This window comes from Blennius ocellaris (genome assembly GCF_963422515.1).
Source record: "Blennius ocellaris genome assembly, chromosome: 17".
In the NCBI taxonomy this organism is placed as follows: Eukaryota; Metazoa; Chordata; class Actinopteri; order Blenniiformes; family Blenniidae; genus Blennius; species Blennius ocellaris.
The window spans coordinates 3,825,355-3,851,848 of NC_137666.1; the positions used below are offsets into that span (position 1 = coordinate 3,825,355).

Sequence of the window (26,494 nt, forward strand, 5' to 3'; positions counted from 1 at the left end):
GTTTGAAAAAAGCTGCTTGTTAAATTTCAGAGGAGAGAAGAAAAAACAACAAGCAACACAATTTCTATGACATGGTGAAGAGAAAATAACACGACAGTGAAAGAAGGGCAGACATATTTTCATTTATTCTTGAGGGACTTTGAGAGAATGTAAAATCACAATCTTATAAAAGACCATGATATTCTAAAGACAAAGTGTCTGAATGAAAATAAAAATGTTTCGTAAAATACATAAAGACAGTAGCAAACAAAGAAAACTTGATTCAAATGACAATTCAAGCCATCCATCTACGTATACAGCAGTGGAAACACCACGACTGAATGGGTTTTTATCTCAAACACAATTGTTCCTGAGACATTACGACGACGCTGTTGGAACATAATATTACTAAAGTCACCTTCTGCACCATTAAATCTCTGAAATGCCATTTATATCATGCACTTGCAGGCGCGATTGTAGATCTCTATCTGTGTGCGTTTTCCAGAGGGCAACTGATAGTCCTACTGACCTTGGCATGAACAGCGGTTTGCATCATTTTTCTGGGAGCAACACTAATAGTATGCGGCACATCAGTGGTGTCTTCCATTTCCTGACCTATACTCATCACAACTCTCATTTTTTTTTTTTTATTTAGATCATGCAAAATCCAAATTAAATAGAGGGCCACCAAAAATAGGCATGTATTTCAACATATTTCACGAGCAGGCAAGAGGCGTAAATCATTTCAAAGACATTAGATTGAGAAAGTTCTCAGATAAAGTTCACTCAAAGTTGAGTGTGGAGAAAAAGATAGATAAGATACATCTTTTTGCATTACTTGCTTTTCAACTGCAGAGACATATAGAATGATAATGTGCTCCTACTGTGAAATTCTGATGCCACAAACCTACTGTATTGCTCTTCAAAGCTACATGGATCAAGGTAGGGTGAGTGTGTACAGAGCTTTGTACTGCTCCAAGGCAAAGGCTTATTTTCATCTTTACTGGTGTTGAGAATTATATATTATATGGTGTTTATTTGTCTAACTGACACCACCGGCTTTGGCAGTGAAGCGTTAGTAACTGATTACTGCTGGGATTAGGTATTCAGATTGTAACAAATCATTAAAACTGCTATAGACCTGTAAAAAAAAAAAACAGTTCTCTTTCTCTATCCCGCATTACAGGTTACCATTTCACCTGACTCCTGTTTACTGGAGGACCACTTCATCATATTGTTGTTGTTTCTTTTAATTAGCCAGTTTGTAGAGCATCTACCTTCTTCTTCATGAATAAATCAGTCCTTAGAAAGACTCACACAGTGTTGACTAATGTCTCACAGAAACCCTTAAATAACACTCAATTATTTCAGATAGACCTTATTGAATACATTGACTACAATTGCAATCAAGCATAATTTTTTAGTAAGCTTCACATGACTGCTCATTATTCATGATATGTTCTGGTTGCACCGTTAAATAACTCATTTATCCACATACTTGATTGGCATCCAGTGTGACACACGCATTCAAGCTCCGGAGCTGCCTCAGGGGGCAGGAAGGAGGCCCAACTCCGCCCACCGTGAAAGCAAGCATCACGGAGGCTCCATGCTTTACGAACGGCGTGACAAATGCCTATGACTAACAGCTAAACAGCCCCGTAGACCTGCGCCACCTGCTTTCAAGGCTCATTGACGCCAGTAACACAATGGGTGTTTTGGTGGCAGCGGGAATAAATGACACCCTGAGACTCCGTTATAATGCATCGCCATTCATGGTTAAAGAGCTTCTGAGTGGATCTTGAGCTCAAGCAAATATTTTCAAGTTGCTGTCAGCCCAGGTTGGAATAGAGAACGTTCAAAAAACATCAAGAAGAAAACGTCAAGAGAGCACACTGTATTGAAGCGCTAAGACACTGAAGCATTGGATATTATCCCCAGGATAGACATATGAACTTTAATTAGCTCTGAAAGGTTTTCAAACACCTACACTTTTGTGTTCAATTTAAAAAAAAAATGACAGAGTTTGCATTTATAAACTATACTCAATATAACAACTCTTAATAGCTGATTGTAATAGAGAGGGTGTGAACGTTGAGGAAATGCGACCTTCTCTGCATTAACTCATTAATCAGGCCTGCGCTGGGCTGCAAGTAAGACCCTGGAGTAAAAGATGAATGTTGGACCACTCGGGGAGTCTTCTTCAAGGTCTAGTAGATCGTATTTCACTTTAATTTTATTATAATGGAAACATTTTGATTTGAACTTAAAAAAAACCCTGAAAAAAACTAAGTTCTCGGTCAGTGTTTCAATATATTGAAAAATAAACTCAGTTAAAACAAACTAAAACTGAACCTGCAAGCTGATTCAGTGTGAACAATTCTTCAGACTTACTCTGAGATCCATGTTTTTAATTTAAGACACAAATCTTTGAAAGCAATCAGAGTAAATTGGCTTTTTTCTCTCCACCTCCTTCTTTTAACGTTCAACATTTCACACTTCTCAAGAACAGGGTAAATTACACCGTTTTAAAATGTCTTCTTTCAGACTTCTAAACTGATGGACAAGATGAATATATTTAACATATTTTACTGGGAAAAGCAACTCCACAGGAAAGCCATTAAAGTGAAACAGCGCTTATTGTGGGCTGTATGCAAATTCACGATGTTGATATTAAATCACATAAACTAGGAGAGAGTACCGCTGGACAAGAGCAGAATCGAAGGACTCTTTTCATGTTCTGCGCTTTCCTTAAATACCTTTGTGTAATTGCATTGTCATGACAAGATAATTACCACCGTCACTCCAAACCATTCAGAGTGACGAACAAACCTGCAGACTACACACTTCTTGACTTTTGGTATGCCACTAAATAAAGCCGGTAGTATAAATTAGGATAAAATAAGAGTCATAGATAGAAAAATTAATCTTAGTGCATTTTATTGTCTTCATGAATGTGAAACTTTGCTTTAACTAAACAAAAGTAAAAAAAAAAAAATGTCTTACACGTTTTAGTCTGCTGGAACTAAAGCGGTTCCTGTGCTTGTTTGGAGTCGAAATTACACATTACACTGTATTCCATTGACAAGAACACCACAACTTCACACCAACAGGCAACATCATGACACGGCTGCATATGAGTCATTCAGAAGATCAAAAAGTAAAACTTCTGAGTGCATAAACAACAATATTAAGACATGCAGGTTTTGAGTGAAGAAGCCAGAAAAGGAGTTTTCTGATGGCTGGAGATTATTTTAATTTTAGTACTCAAGTGAAAAAAAAAAAATCTACGAATGGAAGAAGTTTGAGACGCCTCGCTGTTTTATTAAAAATCTAATTTCTAGGACTAAATGTGATAAGAATTCAATAAACGAATAAAAGTGGGCCTCTGTAGACCGCTACCCCCTCTCACCTTGACAATATGTCACATTAAGCTTTAATGAAATCTCAACCCTAACCTGAAGCTGTCCGAATCCAACCTTAAACCAATAAATCCATCCATCCATCCATCTTTTGGGACTTGGGAGGAAACCACAGTTGAAGAAAGACGCCCATGTGCACGCAGGAAATGAGCCCATGATGTTCTCGCTATGTGGCGAGAGAACAAACCACTGTTCCACCGTGTGGCCCCACCTATCATTGTGTTTGGTTCAATTGTGCAATTCATCTATGTGACTGTCAGTAACTGTAAATGCAAAAAAAAAAAAAAAAAAAAAAGGAAGTTATGACGCTTCTTCACCTGGAAGTCGGTCTAAAGTCCACATGCATCACCTAATCAGAAAAGACTGACCAGAGAAGGGGACTGGTCACTCCGCCATGTTGTTGGGGAACACAATTTTAAAAAACACTGTTTGCGTAGATTGAAATAGAACCCAATACTTCATATCTCCACCTTTAATAACCTCGGTTGACACTTGTTCATTTGTGCAATCCGTGTGCCAGACATTAAATAGGTTTGACAAGTTTCACATCCAGGCGGGTTGTGATTGAGTAAAGAAAAGGTATTTCAGGGTAACCTCATAGCTGAGTGGGTGAAATGAGTGCATATGGCCAAAGTAGGGAGTGATAGCGCACCAGAATAACACATTTCGTCAAATCCAGTTCGACTGCTTCACAACAAAAAATAGCAACAAGGAATATCTTTTAAAATCGTTTTCGGGAGGGGAAGTGAAAATGTTAGATCCTTTACAAGTGGACGGTCTATAGCGATGCCATCGCTAACAAGCACAATAACACAGTTATCATGTGGCATCATGGCAGCAATCTGCATGCATTACAAATGCAGTGTGTTAAAGCTGCATTTATAATGTGTTCGCGACATCAGTTCTCTCTATGAGCTCATGGTAACAGCTGTCACACCCACTGCATTCATATGTCTGACGAGACGAAATTCAGACAAACTGAAGGGGATAAAATGACCCCCCCCCCCTTCCCGAAAAAAAAACAAAAAAATTAAAAATAAAACAGATGGTAAATTGTGCTAGAATTTACATGGGCTGAAGAAATCAGCATTTTTTAACAGGATTCCTGGTTGGCTGTGATTTTGTGGTGGCTTGCCCAGCTGAAGTGCTTCATGGATTTTGGATTAATTTCAAGTGCTTAAAGGAGAGTAATGACAGGCAATGGAAACCTGCATGAGGCATTGCTGATGGACTGCGGAAGGAACTGTTCAAACTGAAATAGATTGGCTATTGTTTTCAGTTAGCTTTAAGTTCAGTGTGGATAGCCTGAAGTAAAGAAATAATCAGGCTTCATTCTTCTACGTAGCAGCATTTCTATATATAAGTTTATAGATTGACTTTGAAAGACGTCGTGTTATCTCAATGCATGTGTAATGACAACATAGTTTGTCACTTATCTACAGATTTTTCATGTGACTGAACTTACTGGCTGTTCCACATGTAGTCGCTCCAACTGGTAATTCCGGGGTTCCTCACACCTTCAATGCACAATCATTGTCATTGTGTCAAAGGGTTATGCGGTAAAAGACAACAGTCTCTATTTCTGCAGTTGTCGAAATCATTTTCAGTAAGTTAGGGCTATTTTTAGCTTAGTTCGTACTCAGATTGACATTGAATTAACTGTAATAATGTTCCGATAATTGTCCCATTGTTCAGCAGTGATTAAGCTGTGTGACCCATAAGGGCCCTCTGCAATCCTGAATCTCACTTTCATGCGGGTGCTGACCGATGACTCTAGTTTCCAATTGACTCTTTGTTAAGAAAATCACCTGGGTGACCGATGTGTTGAATGCCAAATGCACTGAGCTACTGAGAATACTAAATAATAAAATAATTCATAAAGTCTGTTACAGAGATCCGTATTGTTTGAGATTTCTTTTTTTTTTTAATGTGAAAAACACAATTTTGCCGCCTAACCATGGCTCAGTTTTCTAAATAAATAACGTTTTCAAGTGGCACATATTGTAAGAACAGAATGGCAGGATGGGACTCAGCAGGAGCGCAACAAAAATATACCTGAGCGATAAATGGCTTTTTAGCCAAAATCAGGCGCCTGCATTCGTATACAATAGCCCTCATTAGCAAACATAAGGAGTCTGCCAATCCAACAGTTGGTTGCTCTTATTTATAGCTTAAAGAAAAATGTATTATTTACACAGATATGGTCTTGACTGGCCTCTCTGTACTTCAGGAGGTTACCACTGTTGCTTCAGAGCAAGAACACTCAGAGTTTTGATCTTCTTGGTGGAGGAGTGGCTGCATGACTCCCCGTATTATGGCATACTGTGGATAAAGTCTGCCTTAATCATTTAATGTGTTATCTATCAGAATATTTACAAATAAGACCTTAATGTAGATACAGTACAGTCTGTCGTTGTGTGTGGGAGTCAGGCTAATTAGTCTGGGAGCTGCTCCAAATGATTGCTCTGATACCAAAATGTTCCTCTGGTAATGTCATTTAAAGACAGACAAACAAATAAGCAAACAAACAAACAAACAAAATGAGAGAGCAAAATAGTATGGTGTGCATGTTTTTGATGTGGCTCCAGTTTTACTCCGAATGGCCAATAGTGGAATTCAAACCGGGTAAGCTGGAACTCGAAACCTCGAGCGCTTGTGAAGTCCTTTAATTCGGGATTATACTACCATCTAGAGGATAGTGAGAGAAATAACATCTTAAGTCAAAAGTCTCAAGTTTAACCTTAAACAGTGGATTGTATCATCCTGATATTGTAATTCACGAAACCAATATCAAAATTATGGAGGACATTTCCTTAAAAACAACTGTGATATAAGAAAGCTAAAAACACTAAATATCACTTTCACGACGAGTTTTTGGTATCAACGTTTTTCTGGGGGGGAAAGTCCAACCCGCCAGAGAAGGGGTCTGCAACCTTTACCACAAACAGAGCTACATTTTGTTGTCTTAGTCATTTCTTTTGTTGTTGTTTTTTGTTGTCGTTGTTGTTGTAGCCATTTACACTCTTATATACTCTTATATAAAAATGGTTTGTTTTTCCCTTTCTTGTCGCTCCGGTACCGCAACTTGCACTCATGTGCTGGAACGCTTGTAATACCTAAACTACATTACCCAGAATGCAGCAGTGACGCTCGCTGTCACTGTGCGTCGCGTCGCCGTTACGCCCCGCTCGCGGTGCTGACCTGACCCCGTTTTACCGCAGAGCAGCACTCGGTAGCGGGCAGCTCCCCTCCACGCAACTCCGGCCAGCGCTCCCACGCTCTCTGGAGCTGTCATAAAGTGGCAGACATGGCTTATCCTGTTCGCAGCCTCTGCCGCCTGCTCGGCAGACATGACAGTTTCGCACGTTTGAGAAAACTCTGGTTGGACGGGAGCAGCGCGCGCAGGTACAGCGGCGCGACGACGCGCAGGGACGATGAAGTTGAACTCGGGGAGTCGACTTTAGGCGCTCCAAACTTCGCCACAGCTCCGAAAAGCGGGTCCACAAAGGTAATGCCGACTTTAAACACACTGGTGGTAGTTGACATGCGGTATAATATTCAACACCGCTCACAGAGACTGGAGTTTGTTCATTAATGAATGCAGACGGCGTTGTTTACTAACGGGAGGCCATAAAGTAGTGCGGGGGGGGGGGGGGGGGGGGTAAATAACAAACTAACACTGGAGCAACTCCAAATTCTCTTCCTTGAAGGCTGGTAAATACTATTAAATCCTCTCAAGAGGTTGTGTGTAAACTAAAGCAATGCAGGTGAACAGGACCGCAAGGACGTGTATTGATCGACTGTTGGAAGTACAAGGGTCCCTTTAATAAACTCTTTAAAATGTAATTGTTGTTTTGCATTACAACATGCACGTTAACAGCACTGTCTGCAAATCCATTCTTGGTGAAATCTATTCTTTATCTCACACACGCAAGCCAGAATTGTGCTTGTAACTGTGTAATAGAAAAGTTTGACTTGCATTATTGCAAGTCATTCACATTCATATTAGTGAAGTACAAGGGGTGTGTATTACGGCAAATAAGAGTGATTTTAAGGAATATCGGCACATAAAAAAACTTTTTAATGTCAGTTTTCTGTAGCAATATCCATTTTTAAGGTATTTAATCAAAGCCTATTGTTGTGATTGTGTTCCTCAGCTTTACACGTGAGTGGTGTGTTTGCTCTTGTGCTGCTAACTTCTGATATAACTGTGGCCCACTGGAGAGTCAAAGGTCTACAATGTGTTACTGACCCACGTGCTCTCTCACTGTGACTGACTGAATCCTTTTGATTTGCTCGAGCACGTGTTTTTTTGTGTGTTTTTTTTAAAAACAGTCAGGTGATGGTACCTCATATCTTATGGTGAACTCACTGAGTTTCATAGCTCTGACCTTCTCCAATATTACAAAAAGAAATGCATTATTCAGCTGTTTGTTGAGTTTGATAAAAAAAAAATAAACCAAGAGACACAGCAGTGCTGCTCTGCCTACCTTCTTGATCTGAGATCAGTGCCACAGTTTCGTTTTATGTTGCTCTTCCTCCCCAGGAGAGGCGACGGGACAACGGCATCCTGCCCTTTTCAGCCTTCTTGACCGACAGCTTTGGCCGTAGGCACAGCTACCTGCGCATCTCCCTGACCGAGAAATGCAACCTTCGCTGTGAGTGCATGTTGTGGGCCAGTCGGCCTTTCCCTTATTTCCCCCCTGCTTCCTATTCGGCTGTTTGAAGAAGCTATATTCAGCAATGCCGACTCTGCCTCCGCTCCTAGAAAACACGGCCTCCATATCCCTGACTGGCAATTCTCAATCTCTCTGTGGAGATCAAACCAAGACAGAGATGATTCAGATGCTAAAAGCAGTTAAATGCTGCTTTACCACCTAATAAGAAAAAAAAAATTTTCAAACTGTAATAATTTTATAATTGTTCCTCGGCTCACCCAGCTATTTCCCTGAAGAGTCATCAAAGCTTTTTTTATTGTGGATGAGGAGTGTAAGTTGTCTCATCAGCTCGAAGAGGACTAATCGACAAAGTACTTCCAATAATTGTCAGTAACTTAACAGGAGGACCACTGTAGTAGGAGTAGGAGTACCGTTTGTTCATATTGGCGGAAAAGCAAATGTTGAGTTTCGAAGAAAGCAAACGTATTGCAAACATGGCCTTGTGATGCAAGATGTATTGAAAAGAGATTCGCTCGGCTGGTAGATTGGGGTGCATGTCGTAATTCTTCTTCTCGAGTTCAAATGATCCGTTTGATCCGTCCTGGATTCAGGTCAGTACTGCATGCCGGAGGAGGGCGTGAAGCTGACGCCGCGGGGCCAGCTGCTGACCTCCTCAGAGCTCCTGACCCTGGCTCGCCTCTTCGTCCGAGAGGGCGTGGACAAAATCCGGCTCACTGGAGGAGAGCCCCTCATCAGACCCGACGTGCTGGATATCATCAGTAAGGCACTCGTAGAAAATCGCACTCTTGTGGTCGATACAAACCTTCCAAGTAGTTTTCATGTGCTCACTCCTCCTGACCATGATCTGAAGGGAAATACTAGAACTGAGGAGGGGAACCGATTTTCCTCGCATGCTTTCAGGTTAAGGAGGAAAACGATCCGTCACACATGATTTGTAAACAAGCCGTTGCAAGTTTGACTTTTAGTAAAAATACAATGTGGACGTACTTCATGCTGCTCTCACGGTAATTTTAGGTGACAAATTGATCTTTTGTAGGAAGTGAACCAAAAAAGGTTCTATTAATCATATTAAGATCAACAATCAGCACCGGTGTCAAGTGACTGCAGCCTCACATGACCCTCATCAAACCTATTCAAGGGAAACAGTTTCCAGGCTTTGGGGCTGCTGTATTTTGGGATTTTGGGACACAAACAAGCTAAACTTTTATTAATTAATTTCTACCTTTGATCTGTTTTGTTATTTCCTGCCAGGAAATTGTAAAATTGTTAACCGATTCATCCTAAACACTGAAAAATAACCTAAATAATCTACTTTTAAATAATCTACAACCAAAATAGTAGTTTTGTTTTTATTATTATGATTTTTTTTTTATTTGTCAGTTGGTAGCTGAATTTGAGACTTAAAATTTTACAGAAAAGAAGAAAATCCCTGAACCACTGGTTATCATTTATCACAGTTGATAACATCACTGTACAACGGTGTCCCATCTTTAATGTCTCTTTTATAACATTAAAATGCTGTTTGCTAAAGATTATTGCCTGTTCGATGAGGCTGGTGTCAAATTCCAGACCTCACATATATCCAGGTGAAAACTGGGTATTACTGACATCATGTCACCTTTTCTATGCCTCACTCTTTCTTTCTGTTTTTCTTTTCTCTTCCCATGTTTGACCTCGCTTAGCCGAGCTGAGGAGACTGGAGGGTTTGAAGACGATTGCCGTGACAACCAACGGCATGAACCTGGCCAGGCTTTTGCCTAAACTCAAAGATGCCGGCTTGGACCTGATCAACATCAGCTTGGATTCTCTGGTTCCTGCCAAGTTTGAGTTTATTGTGAGGCGGAAAGGTACGGCAGCTGCCGACGTCACGGAAACACATTTTAATTTGACCATACTCGGAAATCGGAGACTGTCGAGGGCGCAATTCGACCAGCTGACGTCGCTGCGTCGCACCATTATCGGGACTCGACCAGGCTTCTTTCTGCATCACTATGTTATTTAGATTTGCTGCTCCGGTTGTCTTGACAGCCTGAATCAAGTGCAGTTTCTGTTGTGGGTCAGTCCCACGGGGCTACAGAGGGAAGCTCCAGTCGAGTGGAGGTGACAGCAGGGCAGAGCTCTGGGAGTTTGGCTCGTAGAGGACTGACACAGATGGACTCAACGGAGATTAGAAACAAAGTGTACTTTTGAGCCAGTCCTCTTCAGCAACACATACTTTGCTCGGTCGTGTCGGGTTCATCAGACGGGAGGTGTTAAAGGTGTAGCCTGAGAGACAAATTGTTTCTTCATCTTGGGCCAGTTGAGATTTTCTACAAATGGCGGATTGAATTTTTATGAAGAGATAAACTGCTTCTGCCTGGATTTCTTACAAACAAGGCAGTTTATTATGGAAAAGATGTCCTGCTCAGATATTTGTTTTAAATATTTACGTATGGACTTTTTCAGGTATTAACAGGCACATACATTTTTACCAACTATTATCCATTTTTGAATCCCCCCCATTTTAGTATTTTATTAATTATTTTATCATTTTTTGGACCCTTTTTCCATTCTTTAAATGCCCTAATCTGGCTGCACTCTTTCCTCATTCCAGATGATCTCACATTTTGATGCCCCGTTTATAAATGTATTCTTTGTGTGTGAGTTTGGAATGGGTGGTTACTACTATTCTTACTGTGTAAAATACTTTGTTCCACACTATATTTGTATGGAAAGTGCATAAGAGAGACAGAAGGTCACTGACATATGAATGCATATCGTTTCCATAACATGGCCATGTGTTCTTTTTCAGGGTTTCACAAAGTAATGGAGGGTATTGATAAAGCTATCGAGTTGGGCTACAGTCCTGTCAAGGTAATATGTCCAAGCTTATTAACAGTATTTACTGTACCAAGTTACACTTTACATGCATGACCTAGACAGTGTTTTCACATCAATATATTTATAGTCGGATATTATATTATTATTATATTTATAGCACCCAACAGTAACACGTGTATTACAACTTTTGCCAAAGAAAAGGAAAAATGGATTCTTCTTTTGGCCACAAGGTGGCAGTGTTGTAAAATACCCAAGAAGAGATTTGACAGGAAGTCAAACCAAGCTGCACTTCTCCTTTAACTACATGTCCAACAAGCATCATTGTCAATACATTATTAAATATTTTTCAATTAAACAGCTTTTTTTTTTTTTTTTTTTTACACATAATGAGGCTGGCGTTAAATTACAAACGCTCAGCACTGCCAACGCAGGTTGAAAGAAAGATTTCCCCAAAAGTGGTCGATGAGAAGAAAGCGGACTTTTAAAGTGACGATTGAGTCTTAAACCCTAGAAGCAGGATGAAGAGAGAGCGGGGCGCTGCCGGGCGACTTGACATCATTTCCATTCTTAGATAAGACGAGACAAAGCTGCAAGTTTATCCTCATTGTTATCAGTGGAAAACCTTGATTTTTATGTGGGGAAAGTGTGAACAGGAGGTGATAGGGGAGAAGTAGCACAATGTGCATTTTTATCAGCTTGTAAAGATAACGAGGGTTCAGCAATATGGTGGAACGCCAGTGTTTGCAATTCTATCCGTGTACAAACACAGTGTTCGACCCATTTGACCCACATTACGGTTGAAATGAACGTCTTTTGGCGATCTGGGTGACCTCTCGCTGTTTCCCTCGCCGCCCTCTGCAGATCAACTGCGTGGTCATGCGGGGCCTCAACGAGGACGAGCTGCTGGATTTCGTGGCGCTGACGGAGAAGAAGCCCGTGGAGGTGCGATTCATCGAGTACATGCCGTTTGACGGTGAGCGCTCGCGATCCCCTCGTTTATCGCCAACGTCACAAGTACCCACGCGCCGTTGACGGGCATTTCACCGCGGTTTTGTGTTTCGCCCGCCTGCAGGTAACAAGTGGAACTTCAAGAAGATGGTGAGTTACCAGGAGATGCTGGACCGTGTCAGGCAGCGGTGGCCCGACCTGGAAACACTTCAAGCTGCACACACAGACACCGCCAAGGTCAGTGAGGGATGCCCCCGCGTTAAAATCTCCACCATCCTGATTGTGGCTTGTACGTTTTAGACTTGATTGATTCGTGAACTCATCAAATCAGAGAGAATCATTTGAATCCCCCCCCCCTCTCTGCCTCCATGCAGACATTTAAAGTGCCGGGCTTCCGTGGTCAGGTGGGCTTCATCACCTCCATGTCCGATCACTTCTGTGGCTCCTGCAACCGTTTACGCATCACCGCGGACGGCAACCTGAAGGTGAAGCCGCGCGCGTGTTCCGCTCATCACTCAGCGAAGCGTGCGGATTTGTTCGCGACCTCAGCGTTCCCGTGTGCGTGTCCTACCAGGTGTGTCTGTTCGGCAACTCCGAAGTGTCCCTCCGAGACGTGCTGCGCTCTGGAGCCTCTGAAGAAGAGCTGCTGCAAATCGTCGGCGGCGCCGTGGGCAGGAAGAAGAAGCAACATGCAGGTAGAAGTCACAACCGCACTCAATGGCTTGTCACTTTCATTTGTACACCCGAAGTGGGACACGGTTGCCTACGAGTCAGCAATTTTCCAATTGCAATCTACGCTGTGGACTAATTTTTGTACATTATACTCTTACGATAAACAATATGTAATTTAGTCAACTATGTACCGTAATGTCCGGACAATAAGCCTCTACTTTTTTTTCTTTATAACATAGTTTGAACCCTGCTGCTTAAACAATGACTCAGCGAATTTATGGATTTTTACTGGTTCATGTGGCAGATGCAGATCTTATTTTCTTTTTATTTAAAAATTTGATACTCCGGTGCTCTTAATAATCCAGATCTTGAGGTACACTATAAAGTAGACACACAAGACGTGTTACTGTCTAGAGAACCTTAACTAGTTTCCAGTTTTGTTGATGCCACACAGACCGGATTAGAATGGGACAGTTTTTGCATTGTATTTATTGCTTTAAATCAGTTTTCTTTCTCAAATATATTTTTAACCAAAAACATGGTTTCAAGTTACAACTTGAAAGTTTTATGTAAAAGTTATAATATATCCTAATTTATGTTACATTGTAATAACGTTTCTCAATGAAAGAGAACATTTTCCACATTTTAGCTGGAGAAATATTTTTTGCTGATCTAGCAATTCATTTTTTTTTTCTTAAAAGATTGTTTTATTGTCATTTTAGTAGGGAGGGGGAAAAAAGGAAAACTATAAAAAAATTAAATCAAATAAAACTATAAAAAAAGTAATCAGGCGACACATATCCAGGCATTAATGCTGCGTTGAGACTTGAACTTGACCTGTTTGTATTTCTCTCTTCAGGGATGTTCAATATCTCCCAGATGAAGAACAGACCGATGATCCTCATTGGTGGGTGACACATCTGTACGTACAGACTCCTCACACCGGGAACATCGAGTTTCCCGATTACAGACGACTCGGCAACACAATGAACAACTTCAGTTTAAAATGTGATTGTCCTTCTTTATTTCCATACTAACGTTTTTTTCCCTTCGTTTTTTTTATAACAGTCATGACTTCCCCGAGCTTTCCGAAGACGCCACGGGACAGTCGGGGGACCGTCCCCGTCGCTTCCAGTCTTACAAACGATGTCGCCTTTAATCCAACAGCCGCTCCTCACGCGTGTCAAGCAGGCAGCGGGAGAGTCCTGAGCAAAGAGAGAATTTTGTGCCTTCCAGATCGCACCGGTTCGACCCGTGCAGTCAATATTAGCAGCTGTAAGACCCTCGCGAGTGAGCGGACTCACGTTGGCGTACGTTACCGTGACGAACACCCTCATTTGCCAGAGAACTTACTCAACGTAGCGCCTTTTCACTCTTCTCACTTGCGCAAGAGTCTCATTTGTAACACTAAAGCTCCACGTTTCAACACACGCACAAATGCATTGAGGGACGAAGACCTCAGACAAGCACAGACCTGGAGTCCTTCTGCTCTCAGGAGCAACACGCCGAGGACCTCAGGAGCTTTTTGCACACTACTAATCAACGCCAAATCAACCGCTACACACCACAGTGTCAGGTTCTACCACGGCGAGGACTCGACTCTCACGCCAAGTAAATCTACAAGTTGCCAAACCCTCCTGGACGAAGCCGCCGACGCCCAGCTGACCCACACCGACGCCCAGGGCCGGGCCGCCATGGTGGACGTCGGCGGGAAAGCCCCCACCGCCCGAGCCGCCTCGGCGTGCGCCACCGTCCTCCTGGGACCCGCCGCCTTCCGCCTGCTGCGGGATAACCAGCTGGCCAAGGGCGACGCCTTGGCCGCGGCACAGCTCGCCGGCATCATGGCTTCCAAGCAGACCGCCGCCCTCATCCCCCTCTGCCACCCGCTTCCGCTAGACCACGCCTCCGTCGCCTTTCACCTCGACGAGCCGCGCCACGCGGCCGTCGTCACGGCGACGTGTCGCACGACGGGCCGGACGGGAGTGGAGATGGAGGCCCTGACGGCCGCGGCGGTGGCGGCGCTCACCGTCTACGACATGTGCAAGGCCGTGAGCCACGACATCGTCATCACGGACGTTAAGCTGCTCAGCAAGACCGGCGGGAAGAGGGACTTTCATCGGAGCGAGACGGACTGAAAGGCGTCATTATATTTCCACACTTTGAAACTTGAATTGGGTTGTTTTTGTCCCGGCAGGATGCGCAAGGTCAATCTCTTTGCCGTTTGTAGAACGACACATGTTTCTGATTTTATTTTCAATGTGTGTCCGGGTCTTAAAATGAAATGGGTTCTTGAGCGTTGAAGCCAAGTTTGCTTTCCTGTAGCAGCATCAAAGCTTTTACACAAATACCCAACTAAATATAATAAGTCCTTCCTGCTGTGTTTTCTTGGTGTTTTATAGACAAAAAAAAACCCCGAGCGAACTCATTTGACTTATTCTGTGATCATTTCGTATTCAAGTGGAAGAACATATTTTGACTATCAAGACAAATAAATGTGCTTATATATAAGTGGGTTTTCTCCTCCTACTTGCTCCCAAAGTCCAAAAAAAAACATGCATGTGAGGCTAATTAGTGACCCTGAAATGCCCCGAGGTGTGAAAGTGTGTGTGACCTGCCTTCCTCTATTGCGAGCTGGGATTGGTAAACTTTACGCAAGATGGTTTGTATTATGAGCGAGTCTGGATCTGATAGTAGATGTTACTTAAACTACCACACAGATGCCTTTTTCTTCATTGTTCTTGGACTTTTTTGTTTGTTTAAATCTGCCCTTCAAATCGCAATCTGATTCTTAAGAGTGTAATCCTCCACTCTTTCAGTATTTTGAAGCTCCAAGCATAAAAAGAATCAAGTGAGCTACAACATCTTCAATCCATATTGAGGGTTAAGAGAAAAAGTACACTGGCCTATATGTATGTATGTTTATATGCCATGACTAACATACAAAACTCTTTAGACTGTGTGACGTATTCCTCATCCCCGACCTCCAATGATCTGATTCCACATAATCACCTATCCTCTGTCACTTTTACCACATGATGTGAATCCTGGAACTTCAATAAATATGTTTTACGTGTCGGTTGAGTGCCACAGCAGAGCTGCCTGCAGAGGGCGTGCACTCATCACATTTCCAAAGGAGAACAAGCTGAGGACACTTTATGAGGCTTTTATCAATTTACATGAAGAAACTGCAGCATGTGTTTTCCTGAAGTTGTCAATGTCAAGTCGTTAAAACCTGGATTCTTTTTCAATCTGCCTTTGCTACACTACAGTTGAGAGTGAAGATATAACATAATATGCACCAATCTAATTGTTGACGACAATAAAGATTCATTTCACCTTTCACTTGAGTTGTTTGTTTGACTCCCATTGCCATCAGATGCCAAATTTTCCTTGTAAAATAAAATATTCCCTTTTCAGCTGTAAAATAAACAAAAGAAAAGAAAAGCTCTAACTTGAAAGTAGTTGGAGATTAATTCAAAAATATTTCTCCTTTTCGAATCTGCATCACATCACATGATAATTTCCTGTTGGAACTCAAAGCGCTCAGTAACATTGAACATGTGGAATGAAGGAATGAGAGTACTTCATTATTATATTTGGTTAAGTTCCCAGAAATCACAATGCAAACACATGCGGGAAATCAGTGAGTTTAGGATTTGTGGGATCTTCGTCTCCAACATATCTAACAGGCTCATCAAAGTCCCTGATTCAATTTTTCTTTCTGTGATAGAATGCTGACAATTCTAAGGTTCATAAAACCCAGAAAATTCTCTGAATTTGACATCTATGGGGCAGCTGGATCTGCTAATCTTCAACAATCCATCAATGTGGCTCCAGTAATCCACTACAAAACCATAAAAAACAAAATGGAAAAGTCCACTTTAGGAATTCATAAATTAATTTCTGTATTTGTTTCATAGATACGTTACATCTTTTCACAGTTCATTCACATTCAAACCAAAATAAATTGAGGAAATGAAGCTCTAATAATAATAAAAAAAAATTGGTCCCAAATTGATAATTATCACAATTACTGTGAAAACATTTACTCCCTTCACACTTACACCATCTGACTGATCAGTGTGTCTCTTTTCCCAGCAATCTGAACTTTTGCTGAACTTAATGAGTGACTCACGAGCAAAATAAATAAATAAATAAAATGACTCGTTTCCAGCAAGAAACAAAAAGTCGGTCTTACCTTTGCTGCGTTGTGATGAAACATGGCATTTTCAATAAACGCTGTTTTTTGTTTGTAAAAACAACGTGTTTGTTTTAGGTTCAAAACTTCCGTTCGAGCCAGCGGCTCTTATTCGATTGGCTCACAGCGCGTTCACTTCCGTGTTCTTAGCCAATGGTGTTATTGGGCGGGCTTTAGCTACGGCCGCGCAATTCTATTGGTTTGATAAAGGTGTCAATCACCGAGGTAAAATTGTTCATTTATGCCGTATTCCATCTTGATTTACACTGATCCTGTAACATATACACTGATACTTACACATCTGAACAAATCTCACAACTTCTCCCCTTTATTATAACACCATAGGTTGCATACACTGTATTAATTTTGTGTGTGTCATTTTAAAAAAAAAACAAAGAAATTGAGAACAGAGGAGCTTCGGGCCTGTGGAGCGCAACAAGTTTTAAAAAAAACCACACATCTTGTTACATGGTGGGAAAAAGTTTCCAATCGTGTCAATATTGTTGCTTGTTATACAGTTTTGATTTTATTTTATTTTTTTCTACTCTTATTAAAAGCAAGGCAAGCTTTTACTATAGATACCTCCACACCTTGCAACAAGAGCACCACTATTTTAGTCAAAATTAGTTCTTGGTTACTTGTTTAAACCATAGTGCTGTCACAGACTAGTTACTGAAGATTAAAAAAAAGCAGCTAAGTACTTGGAAAAGTACCTTAAGTTTTTGCTGTCATGGACCTGTCGTGCTTGCCGGAGGGCAACAGGTCAAACAGGTGGAAACCAGGTCGTGAGCACTTTTTTGTGATGTTCGGTGCTCTGCTGAAGCATCAGAGGGTGCAACTGTCCACTGGGGAGGTGAGAGGGCAGACAATAATCTTCGGCGCTGCTGTGATCACCCTGTGGAGCCTCTTCATACCTGCCTGAGTGCTGCGACAATATATCATGTTGTGGTCGCCGGGCCACTTGAGGCTGCAGTTCCACTTGTAACCGCTTGATGGCAGCAAACTCTCATTAGTTAATGTTGAGCCACTCCGCCCTTTTTTGTCCACTTGAACATCCTGATGGTTAAAGGAGCAAGAAAGAATATATTATCGCCTTTATCACCTGCAGATGGTAAGAACTCTCATTTCGTTGCTCGTTATAAACACTTAATTTGTACGTCAAGTCTTTTAATTTATCAATCAAATTCACTCAATGAAAGTAGAGATTTTGTTTCTATTTGGTGTAGTGGTAATCTAAAATGATTATATTACACTTATTGATCACTCTTGTAAATCAAAAAAAGATTTTAAAGAGTTTAAACGAATACAGAGCGTTTTCTATACCACCTTAAATTTAGTTGACTGTGATACATATCTTTGTGTTAGGTTTAGACTCTAGACTTATTAGTTTATAGTACTTAATTCTATGAAACGAGGGTTTAAGAAAATCTATGAAAATCTAAGAGTGGGATTTGGTGTTTACTATTCTTTCCATATTTCATTCAACATTGTTTTGGGATATTTTGGTGCACCATTTGTAAATTTGAGACCATGTGTGTAAATCCAACTCAGACCTATTGCTCCCAGCAGATGTTTAAGAAATCTCTAATCTTGCACCTGCTGAAACAAAACCTGCAATAAATAAATAAATATCAACAAATGTGAAACTGTGAGTCCAAATCCGAAGAGAAAATATTTGTGTCCTCTTAGATTTTTTATACAAGCAGCAGTATTATACCAGTATTCTCAGCACAGGTTTGTGCCAGCTCTTGGTGAATAAATTGTCTCAGTCAGGTTTGTATTTTTTTTTTTCTTCTCTTTTTCACAGTGCTCGTGTTTTTTGAGCCTCTCTTCCCAGTATGCCGCCTGACTCTCAAGTAGCTCTCCTGGTCTTCTGCTCTCCTCCTCCTGGCTGATTGCAGAGTCTTTCTCTCCGTCAGGTATTACCCACACACTTTATAATACCCGACATTATCACGAGGACATATCCATCCTTGTGACTGTGAACTCCTGAAAATATACAGTATCTCTCGGGAAACGATTGAAACAAAAAGTCGTGTGCACCGAGAAACTAGTAAATTCAAATAAATAGAGAAATATAATAGCGTGGCATGAATAAACAGAACACAATTTCAAAGTTCAAAATCATTTTTTTTAATTATTATTATTCTTTTAAATTAACAAACACTGCTATACATATTGCTGTTTTTTTTTTTATTAATTTTGAATCATTTTCAACAGTTAAAGCATTTGGAAAAAGAAGTAATAGTAGTTGAAAACAGGTGACAGACAAGTCGATGACATGTACAGTAGAAGATCTACAGTCAATGGCTTTCCTATGTGAGTCGAGGGGCTCCCAAATGTTTCAACGTACAGATATGTTTTTGGTTTATCGTTCGGGAAAGAAAAAAAGAAAAAAAAATCCCAACATGGCAGAGAGAATTCAACAGCGTTCCTTACAAACCAGTGGCGGTAGCAGCTTGTATTGGGTTCTCTGTTTTATGGCACGCGGTGCCGCCAAAAAGTCCTCCAACTTTTGAATCGGAGCGTTCGACGGCAGATGGCGTCCTCCTGTAAGCGACCCCTGACATTATGTTCATTAGGAATGTCTGAAGTAAACAAACAACCAAAAAAAAAAAGAAAGAAAGAAAGAAAAAAAACAAGTCTCAGATGTTTGCTGTTCCGTCCTTCTCAGTGCAAGATATTTCGAAACCCTCGTCCCTTTTAAGATACACATTTAAAAAATAATCACAAAGTGAGCTCTTGGCAGAACTTTTAAGGTGTCCACTCTTTCACGTCAGGCCAGCTGTGGAGAGAGTCTTCTTATCCCTTTTCCTCATTGTCGCCGAAGCGAAGCCGCGACGCCGCCGTGACCTTCTAAAAGTACCTCAACGGCGGCGGCGGCGCGTTCGGTCCACCCGTGTATCAGCACATCTGAGTTGAATTTGAACGTAATTTCTTTACTTAAAAGTGACAGATTTACAAACACAGTATAAACAAGGTTGACATCATTGGCAGCTGGCGACAGTCTAGACCACAGTGGCTTTTTCCAGATTTGAGCAAAAAAAAAAAAAAAAAAGATCCCTCCTTTTTAGACGAGAGACGGGACGAATTACAGGGTTACATGTGTCATACAGACCTTTTTTGGCTTTTTTTTAGGTCGTTTTTTTTGTCGTTTTTGTATAAACCTGACCCGCCTTCTGAGAGGCAGTGTTAAAACAAAACAAAAAAAAAAACAACTGAATCCAGCGTCGGGAGGGTTTTTGTTCAAACAATTTTTTGTTGTTGTTGTTTTTGTTTTTAGAAACGTCAGAGCGAAAAACGCTCTCGATGAGAAACGTGGATTCAACGATCATCCGTTCAGATGTAGTACCGCCACCTCCGCGGCACTCGGGCCATCGCAGCTAACCAGCTAGTCCCGCGGGGGGAAAAAAACCCCGCTCTTCCGCGGACGAACAGGAAAGGGACTACGTATGAGCGACATCCCTGACATCAATGTAAATCACATACACTTTGTCAAAAAACAATGGTGTAAAGTTCAGGTACAGAATCACCGAGGAAAAAAGCACACAAATACTACTGTAAAGTCAAAGCCACTGAGGCAAAATATAAAGTAGAGAGTACTGAGGAACTAGTCACTGATTGAAAGTTGGCTCGTATCCTTTGCTTCGGTTGCCCCGGCGGGCGACGACGCTGCTTTTTCTACAGGCGGATTAAAAAAAAAAGAAAAAAAAAGAAGAAGACGATATCTCAACAAAACACTGTCAGATTGAATCAGCACAGGCCATAAATACAATGAAAAGAGACGGAAATAACGTCGGAAATGTGTTGTGCGCACTCTTCGAAGTTAATCCGTGTTCCGAGTTCCAAGTTACGAAAAGAAAAGAAAAAAAAAGAGTTGTAACGGAAAAGAAGACGAGAGGAGGGTCTTGTTGCTCTTTGTCTCTTTCCCTCCAGTATTCCAGCAGAGTGCTGACCTCGCTTTAAGGTTTATTTGATTGATTCGTCTTGGCAGAGTGCAAGTGCGGGGCCACATGGCTTTTTAATCATTTTTCCCAAACAAAACAAAACAAAACAAAACCAAAGCAAAACAAAACAAAACAAAAAAATATATATATTTATATATATATTTATATGTACGTATATATATTAAGAACGCGCTCTCTTGGCAGACGTCACATCAACTCACGAGATTGTAGGCATGTCTGTCTCCAGAACCAGTCTGCCCGGTAAACAAGTTGACGCTCCGGATGTTGAAATGGCGAAGGGATGATGTTTCTATCAAGGGGTCGGTCACACGCTGACAAATGAAAGTTACACTGAAGCAGAACAAGAAGAAACAGGCGGCGGCGTAGCCCTTGTGGGGTCTCCCTCTCGAGGTCGGGAGGGAAACGGCTCACACGGTCAGCTTGGTCTGGACTTTGTTTTTTTGTTTTTTTGTTGTTTTTTAATTCAATGTGCTCTTGAGTCTTTAAAGACACTGCAATAAGAGAAGAAGAGGGAAGGGTCGGGTGGGGGGGTGGGTGGGGGGGGGGGGGGCGTGCAGTCCATCCTCGCTTTCAACCACAGTGTTTTTGTTGTTGTCGCTGTCGTCGTCGTTGTTGTTGTTGTTTGTGAGCCACGCCGCCTCAGAGGGCCAGCAGGGTCGGGGAGTTGAGGGAGTCCGAGGACTGGTCGCCGCTGCTGCTGCTGCGCCGGTGGGCCTTGGAGCAGGACTCGGAGGAGGGTGAGGGGCTGTCGGGCTCCAGCATGTTCGGGTAGGTGAATATGAGGCTCGGCGCGTTGGGCGTGGCGGCCGGGGTGGACGCGGCCACCACCGGCGTGTTCAGGCTGTCGCCGTCCGGGCAGTACAGGCCGCCGCCGCCGCCCAGGCAAATGGGCTTGATGACGGAGCGCTGGGTCTTGCCCACCACGTCCTCCAAGTCCTCCGGCTCCTGCTTCACCACCACGTGGTTCATGGGGGGCCGCATGCCCATGTTGGGGCGCATGGTGAGCGGGAGCGGGGCGCACTGCTGCTGCTGCTGCTGCTGCTGGTGCTGCTGCTGCTGCTGGTGCTGCTGGTGCTGCTGGTGGTGCTGCTGATGCTGATGCTGCTGGTGCATCGCCTGCTGGTGGCGCTCCTCCATTGGAAGCTTGCACACAGGGTTGTGGGCGACCAGCATGAACTCCAGCTTGTCTTTCTCCTTCTGGAGGCTCTCGATCTCTTTCTGCAAGTCGGCTTTCTCATCCTCCAGTTTCTCCGTCTCCTGCAGGGGGGGGGGGGGGGGGGGACAAAAAAAGGGAAACAGGATTTAGCGTTAACATTGATAAAATCTTAACATTCGAGATTTGGAATAACTGAACTTCCTCCGGTGTTCAATTCTAACTGGGTTAAGAACATGCTGAAACAGTTTTGAGCATCCATAGTGCCAGAAACTCTCAAACGACCAAATCCTAGTGGTGTTTACTCTGAAATCCCAACAGAGGGCAGTATTTGTTTGTTTTGTTCCTTGGAACTCAAACGTCAGGATAAGACTCAAGAATTCATCGGGAGCCACTTGGACCAACAATCTCAAAGATTTCTGAGTCTCTCATAATGACTGTGTATCCTTTGTGTCTCAGCAGGACACCAAATCCACACCGTCAGTGTGTGTGTGTGTGTGTGTGTGTGTGTGTGCCATTAATGTGTGTGTGATTAATGTGTCACAGTAAAGGCCGAGGCCTATCCCCCCTCCAGAGGCGTTCGTCGCTCTCAGACACCAGGCGGATCAAGATAAGCTGACATGCTGTCTGAGAACTTTGACTCATGGGCAAAGGTATGAGGAAGTTCCACAGAGAGCCAAGACCGAGCTGCACGACTCATTTAAACTGCCAACTCACACCATTAAGAGAGTTAAATATACTTAAGTAAACTAGTATTGTGAAGAGATATTATTATCATTACTAACCAAGTGAAATATATCCAATATTGTTGAGTTTAAAAAATACACCTATTTATATACACTTGATAATATGAATTTATTGTACTCTTCTGGATAGAAAAAAAAACATATTTTATTCACTTCACAGGTTAAATCAGCATTAAGTTGTATTTAAATACAGTCGCTAAACTTTTTTTGTATTGTTTTAAGATAAATTAATATAATTGCATGTGCAGACGATCCTAAACTGAAATGTTTATATTGTTTACATTATGCTGTACTCACTTCATTTGTAAGAAAAGTTTAACTTGCATTAATATTTTGCTTGTCCAGCATTTTTATAGTTATTCTGACACATAGTTAAGTAGTATAAAATGAATGTGATAGATAAATGAATACATTATTTAACACATTAAATCAACGTTTTAAACATTGAATATTTATTATTCGCAAAACATATATAGTAAGAGGTGATGTTAAAATATCAGAAGATGCCGTCAATGTGAGGAGACTCACATAAACTCTGGACAGTAAAGAGAAATGTAAAGGAATTTAAGTTTAAATTCAGTTCAATTAAATCTCCTGTGGTATTTTCCTTTCCCTCAAATTAGTCTAACATACAATTTGAGTAGATCAATAGAATCTACAACGCTTTATTATTTCAAGCTGCCTTAATGTTTTATTCCCTTTTGAATAATTTGACACTTTATTTTTTTATTATGTGGAATTTTTATTTTGACGTGAACAACAGGGATGTACCATCAAACCGGTAAACAGCTTCAGGTTAAGAATGATAATATGTGAGCAAGTCAGAATCTGCATGTGGCGCACTTTAAATCCCAAGTTAGAAATATATCTAACTTATTTTTACAATTATTTACTTAAATTCAACAAATGTGAAAAGTTAAAGCTCCTGTGAAATTGTCTTCATTTTTGAGTTATTCTGAACAACAAAAGGTAAATCTCTTGCAAACTATCATGAAACGTCTGGTATCTTTTATGATTTTGTTTTGTTGTGATTCAACACAATACTTGAGTTAAACGTCAAGAGTCAACTTCATACTCAAGTGTTCACAACATTACTGTTAAGAAATGTCAATTCTTCAATGATATTTTCTTACATTTTACATACAAGAGACAAACATTTTATCTTCTTTATGTGAAAACTCTATGATTGCAAAATACAAAAATCAACAGAATTTTCAGGAAAGACTTGACAAAATATTTTTTTTGAGACCCTGAGTCATTATTTGAGTTTAAGCAGATCATTTTCCATTGCCTTCAACTTTTCTTCAGATGAGGTCGGCAGCACAAAAGAAAAAAAAAAGAGAGAGAGCGCTTGTTTTTTTTTTTTACGGGTTTTACCAACAGCGCCAGCGTCTGATGCCAGTAGTGGGAGCATTGTGTGAGGAAGCCGGTAGCGAAGCGAGCATGGGCAGGGTGAGGGAGCTCAGATCAAGCTCATAATGTTTCTCTAAAGCCAAACACTGACGATTGTTAAACAGAATGACATTTTGTTGATTTAATTTTCACGATTCAACAAATTCAAACATCTACCTTTCTTTCATTTTGGCTTTACTTGGATTACTTCACCCAGTAAATCGGCACCACTTCAATGTCTCTGTATTTAAATATATTGCTGTCACTTCAACGTTAATGCTTGAGCTCCGGGGGGGGGTAAGTATTAATCTATACAGTAAGTGACTTCTATTTTCATTATCCAAAACATTTTGCAGCCTCAATACACCAGTTTTACTTACATGCCATGATTTATAGTGTATGCAAGATATCAAGCAATGAAAAGTGAAGAAATGGCACCAAAAAAAAACAAAAAAAAACAAAAACATTTCACTTGGAAATAAAACACTTAAAAAACAGGTATTTTGAACAAGATTTTATTCTCTTGAAGTATTGCTTGTGTGTGTGTGTGTGTGTGTGTGTGTGTGTGTGTGTGCAGCGTGTCACCATGTGGGATTGCGAGACAAGCAATTTGCCCCTTTTACAAAATGTCCTGCATTCATAGAGACAGCTGCCTACAGCAAATTCCATTCCTGGGTTTCTTTTTTTTTTTTTTTTTTTAAAGGCCTGACAAGCTCAACCTCACTGTAATTCGGCTAATTAGTCCATTTAGATGCCGTTTACTGTCTGGCAGGCAGGAGCAGCGAGACAGCCCTACCTCTGTCTGCAGCTGCCCGAAACAAAAAGCTTTTCATGGCCTTGTCATCTCCTCACTCAGACCTTGCACTCAGAGACGCAGCCGGAGTCAAACCAGTAAGGCCAGGTTGTAAAATTTAGGCGTGGAGTTCAATCACTCATGAAGAATCTGGACCCCTGCCAGACTTCCAAACTAACATGACTTTTTAAAAAAGATTTTTTTTAACCCTCTTGTTCCTTGTGTAATTGCTTCTAGATTATTAGACTGCAAAAGCAAGAAGCATGAGTAAGTTTGCCACAAAAAAAAGATTAAAAAAAGAATCCTGTTTAGGATCAAAAAGGAAAGGAGGCAAGAGCGGAGGTTGTGGAGTTTCAGAAACTGGGCCGCCGGTTCTTCTACTCACCCCTTGGAGCATCTCCGTGAGCTCTCGCCTGCGGTTGCGGCATTTGGCCGCGGCTAACTTATTCCTCTCACGCCTCACCCTCCTCTTCTCCTCCTCCTCCGGGGTGAGCTGGGGGCAAACGAGGAGAGAACGGGGCAGGTAAAAAAACAAGATCTTTGACAGACGCGCACAATCAATATGAAGCAGGGAGGCGAAACAAGAGCCTTGCCGCCGCGCCGCGAGCAGAATAACAATGATTGAAAAAAAATAAAAAATAAAAAATAAAAAAATGTATTTGTTGCTTTATTGGTGCACTGAGATGAAATCGGGTGCTCAACGTGTTCGCTGTGATTTCTCACCTGCTCGTCCCGTTTGCGTCGGCCCCTGGCGTCCCCGATGGAACGGATGACCCCGGGCCGGGCCAGCGCGTTGTGGCCCAGGAGGCCCGGCCCGTTGGTCAGGTGGTGGCCGTACGGGTGGGAGCGCGAGTACGGGTTGGACATGGAGGTAATGACGGTGGGCTGCACCATCCACTGCAGGTCTTGGCTGGTCGTGATTGCATTGATCGTTGGAATGAAGGCACTGTTGGAGCCGGGCATGTCAACCCTGTACTTCTGTGCGGAGAGAAGGAACAGAAGAGGAAGAGGGAAATTACTCAAACTTGATCCACCAAACTTTGAACTCTCGAGCGTCCACGTATTTGCCTCGAACGCTGACTTAAAGCAGGTCGTGCAGTGAGTCAGCGCACCGGATCTGATGCTTTTGGCTCTACGTAGGATTCAGATATTCTCTGGTAAATGTAGGCGACCAACTTTCAGGACATCCATCCACTTTCCTGCAAATCCCTGCTGGTCAACTCTTGTTTTTTTTTTTTTTTTTTCAATTTGCTGACAGCACCGCCACCCACCAGAATGAAATTCACACATTTTTCCACGTTTCCAGCTTATAGTAATGATTCAATTCACGTTGGCAAAAAACAAACAAAAAAAACCCACCAAACTGTGCGTATGTAACCCCGGAGTGGAGCACCGTGACACATCCAGTGATTCATGAGGGGGAAGCCCAAGGTGTCCAGTGCATCTCAATACACTACAATAACAACCAGGAGTCAACCTGAAAGAACACTACGTGTGGGACAAGTCAGATGCCCTTATGATGGAGAACATGCAAAGCATGATGGGTAGTTCTTTATGCTTCCCTCAGTTAGAAATTTGGATTCGTTCCTCTTGAAAACAGCAACTCGAATAGAGAATATCCCACTGACATTGGCACCGGTCTTGAGGAAGAAAACCCAAACATGCAATAGTCTTTTAACCACTTGCATCGCTGATCAGGACCTGCGTGGACACGAGCGTCTTCGTGT

General features: G+C 41.8%; 2 protein-coding genes across 3 annotated transcripts; one reads left to right on the forward strand and one right to left on the reverse strand.

Annotated features, from left to right (window-relative positions):
- The first annotated feature begins 6,620 nt into the window (after nucleotides 1-6,620).
- On the forward strand, nucleotides 6,621-15,842 carry mocs1 (molybdenum cofactor synthesis 1). 2 transcript variants are annotated; one of them, XM_080512479.1, is made up of 11 exons: nucleotides 6,621-6,906; nucleotides 7,945-8,056; nucleotides 8,668-8,835; nucleotides 9,760-9,924; nucleotides 10,869-10,930; nucleotides 11,759-11,870; nucleotides 11,970-12,082; nucleotides 12,220-12,330; nucleotides 12,420-12,540; nucleotides 13,377-13,424; nucleotides 13,586-15,842. In XM_080512479.1, the coding sequence occupies exons 1-11, from the start codon at nucleotides 6,706-6,708 to the stop codon at nucleotides 14,650-14,652; spliced, it is 2,280 nt and encodes a 759-aa protein (XP_080368605.1). In that variant the 5' UTR covers nucleotides 6,621-6,705; the 3' UTR covers nucleotides 14,653-15,842. The 2 variants fall into 2 exon arrangements, with proteins under 2 accessions (XP_080368605.1, XP_080368606.1); XM_080512480.1 differs by having other exon boundaries at nucleotides 13,377-13,439; nucleotides 13,586-13,726.
- Nucleotides 15,843-18,424: 2,582 nt separating this feature from the next.
- On the reverse strand, nucleotides 18,425-25,742 carry fosl2 (FOS like 2, AP-1 transcription factor subunit). The gene is made up of 3 exons (XM_080512710.1): nucleotides 25,491-25,742; nucleotides 25,153-25,260; nucleotides 18,425-21,940 (listed from the first exon to the last, which is right to left on the reverse strand). Exons 1-3 carry the CDS (start codon nucleotides 25,728-25,730, stop codon nucleotides 21,323-21,325), a joined length of 966 nt encoding a protein of 321 aa, XP_080368836.1. The 5' UTR covers nucleotides 25,731-25,742; the 3' UTR covers nucleotides 18,425-21,322.
- Between the last annotated feature and the right edge of the window lie 752 nt (nucleotides 25,743-26,494).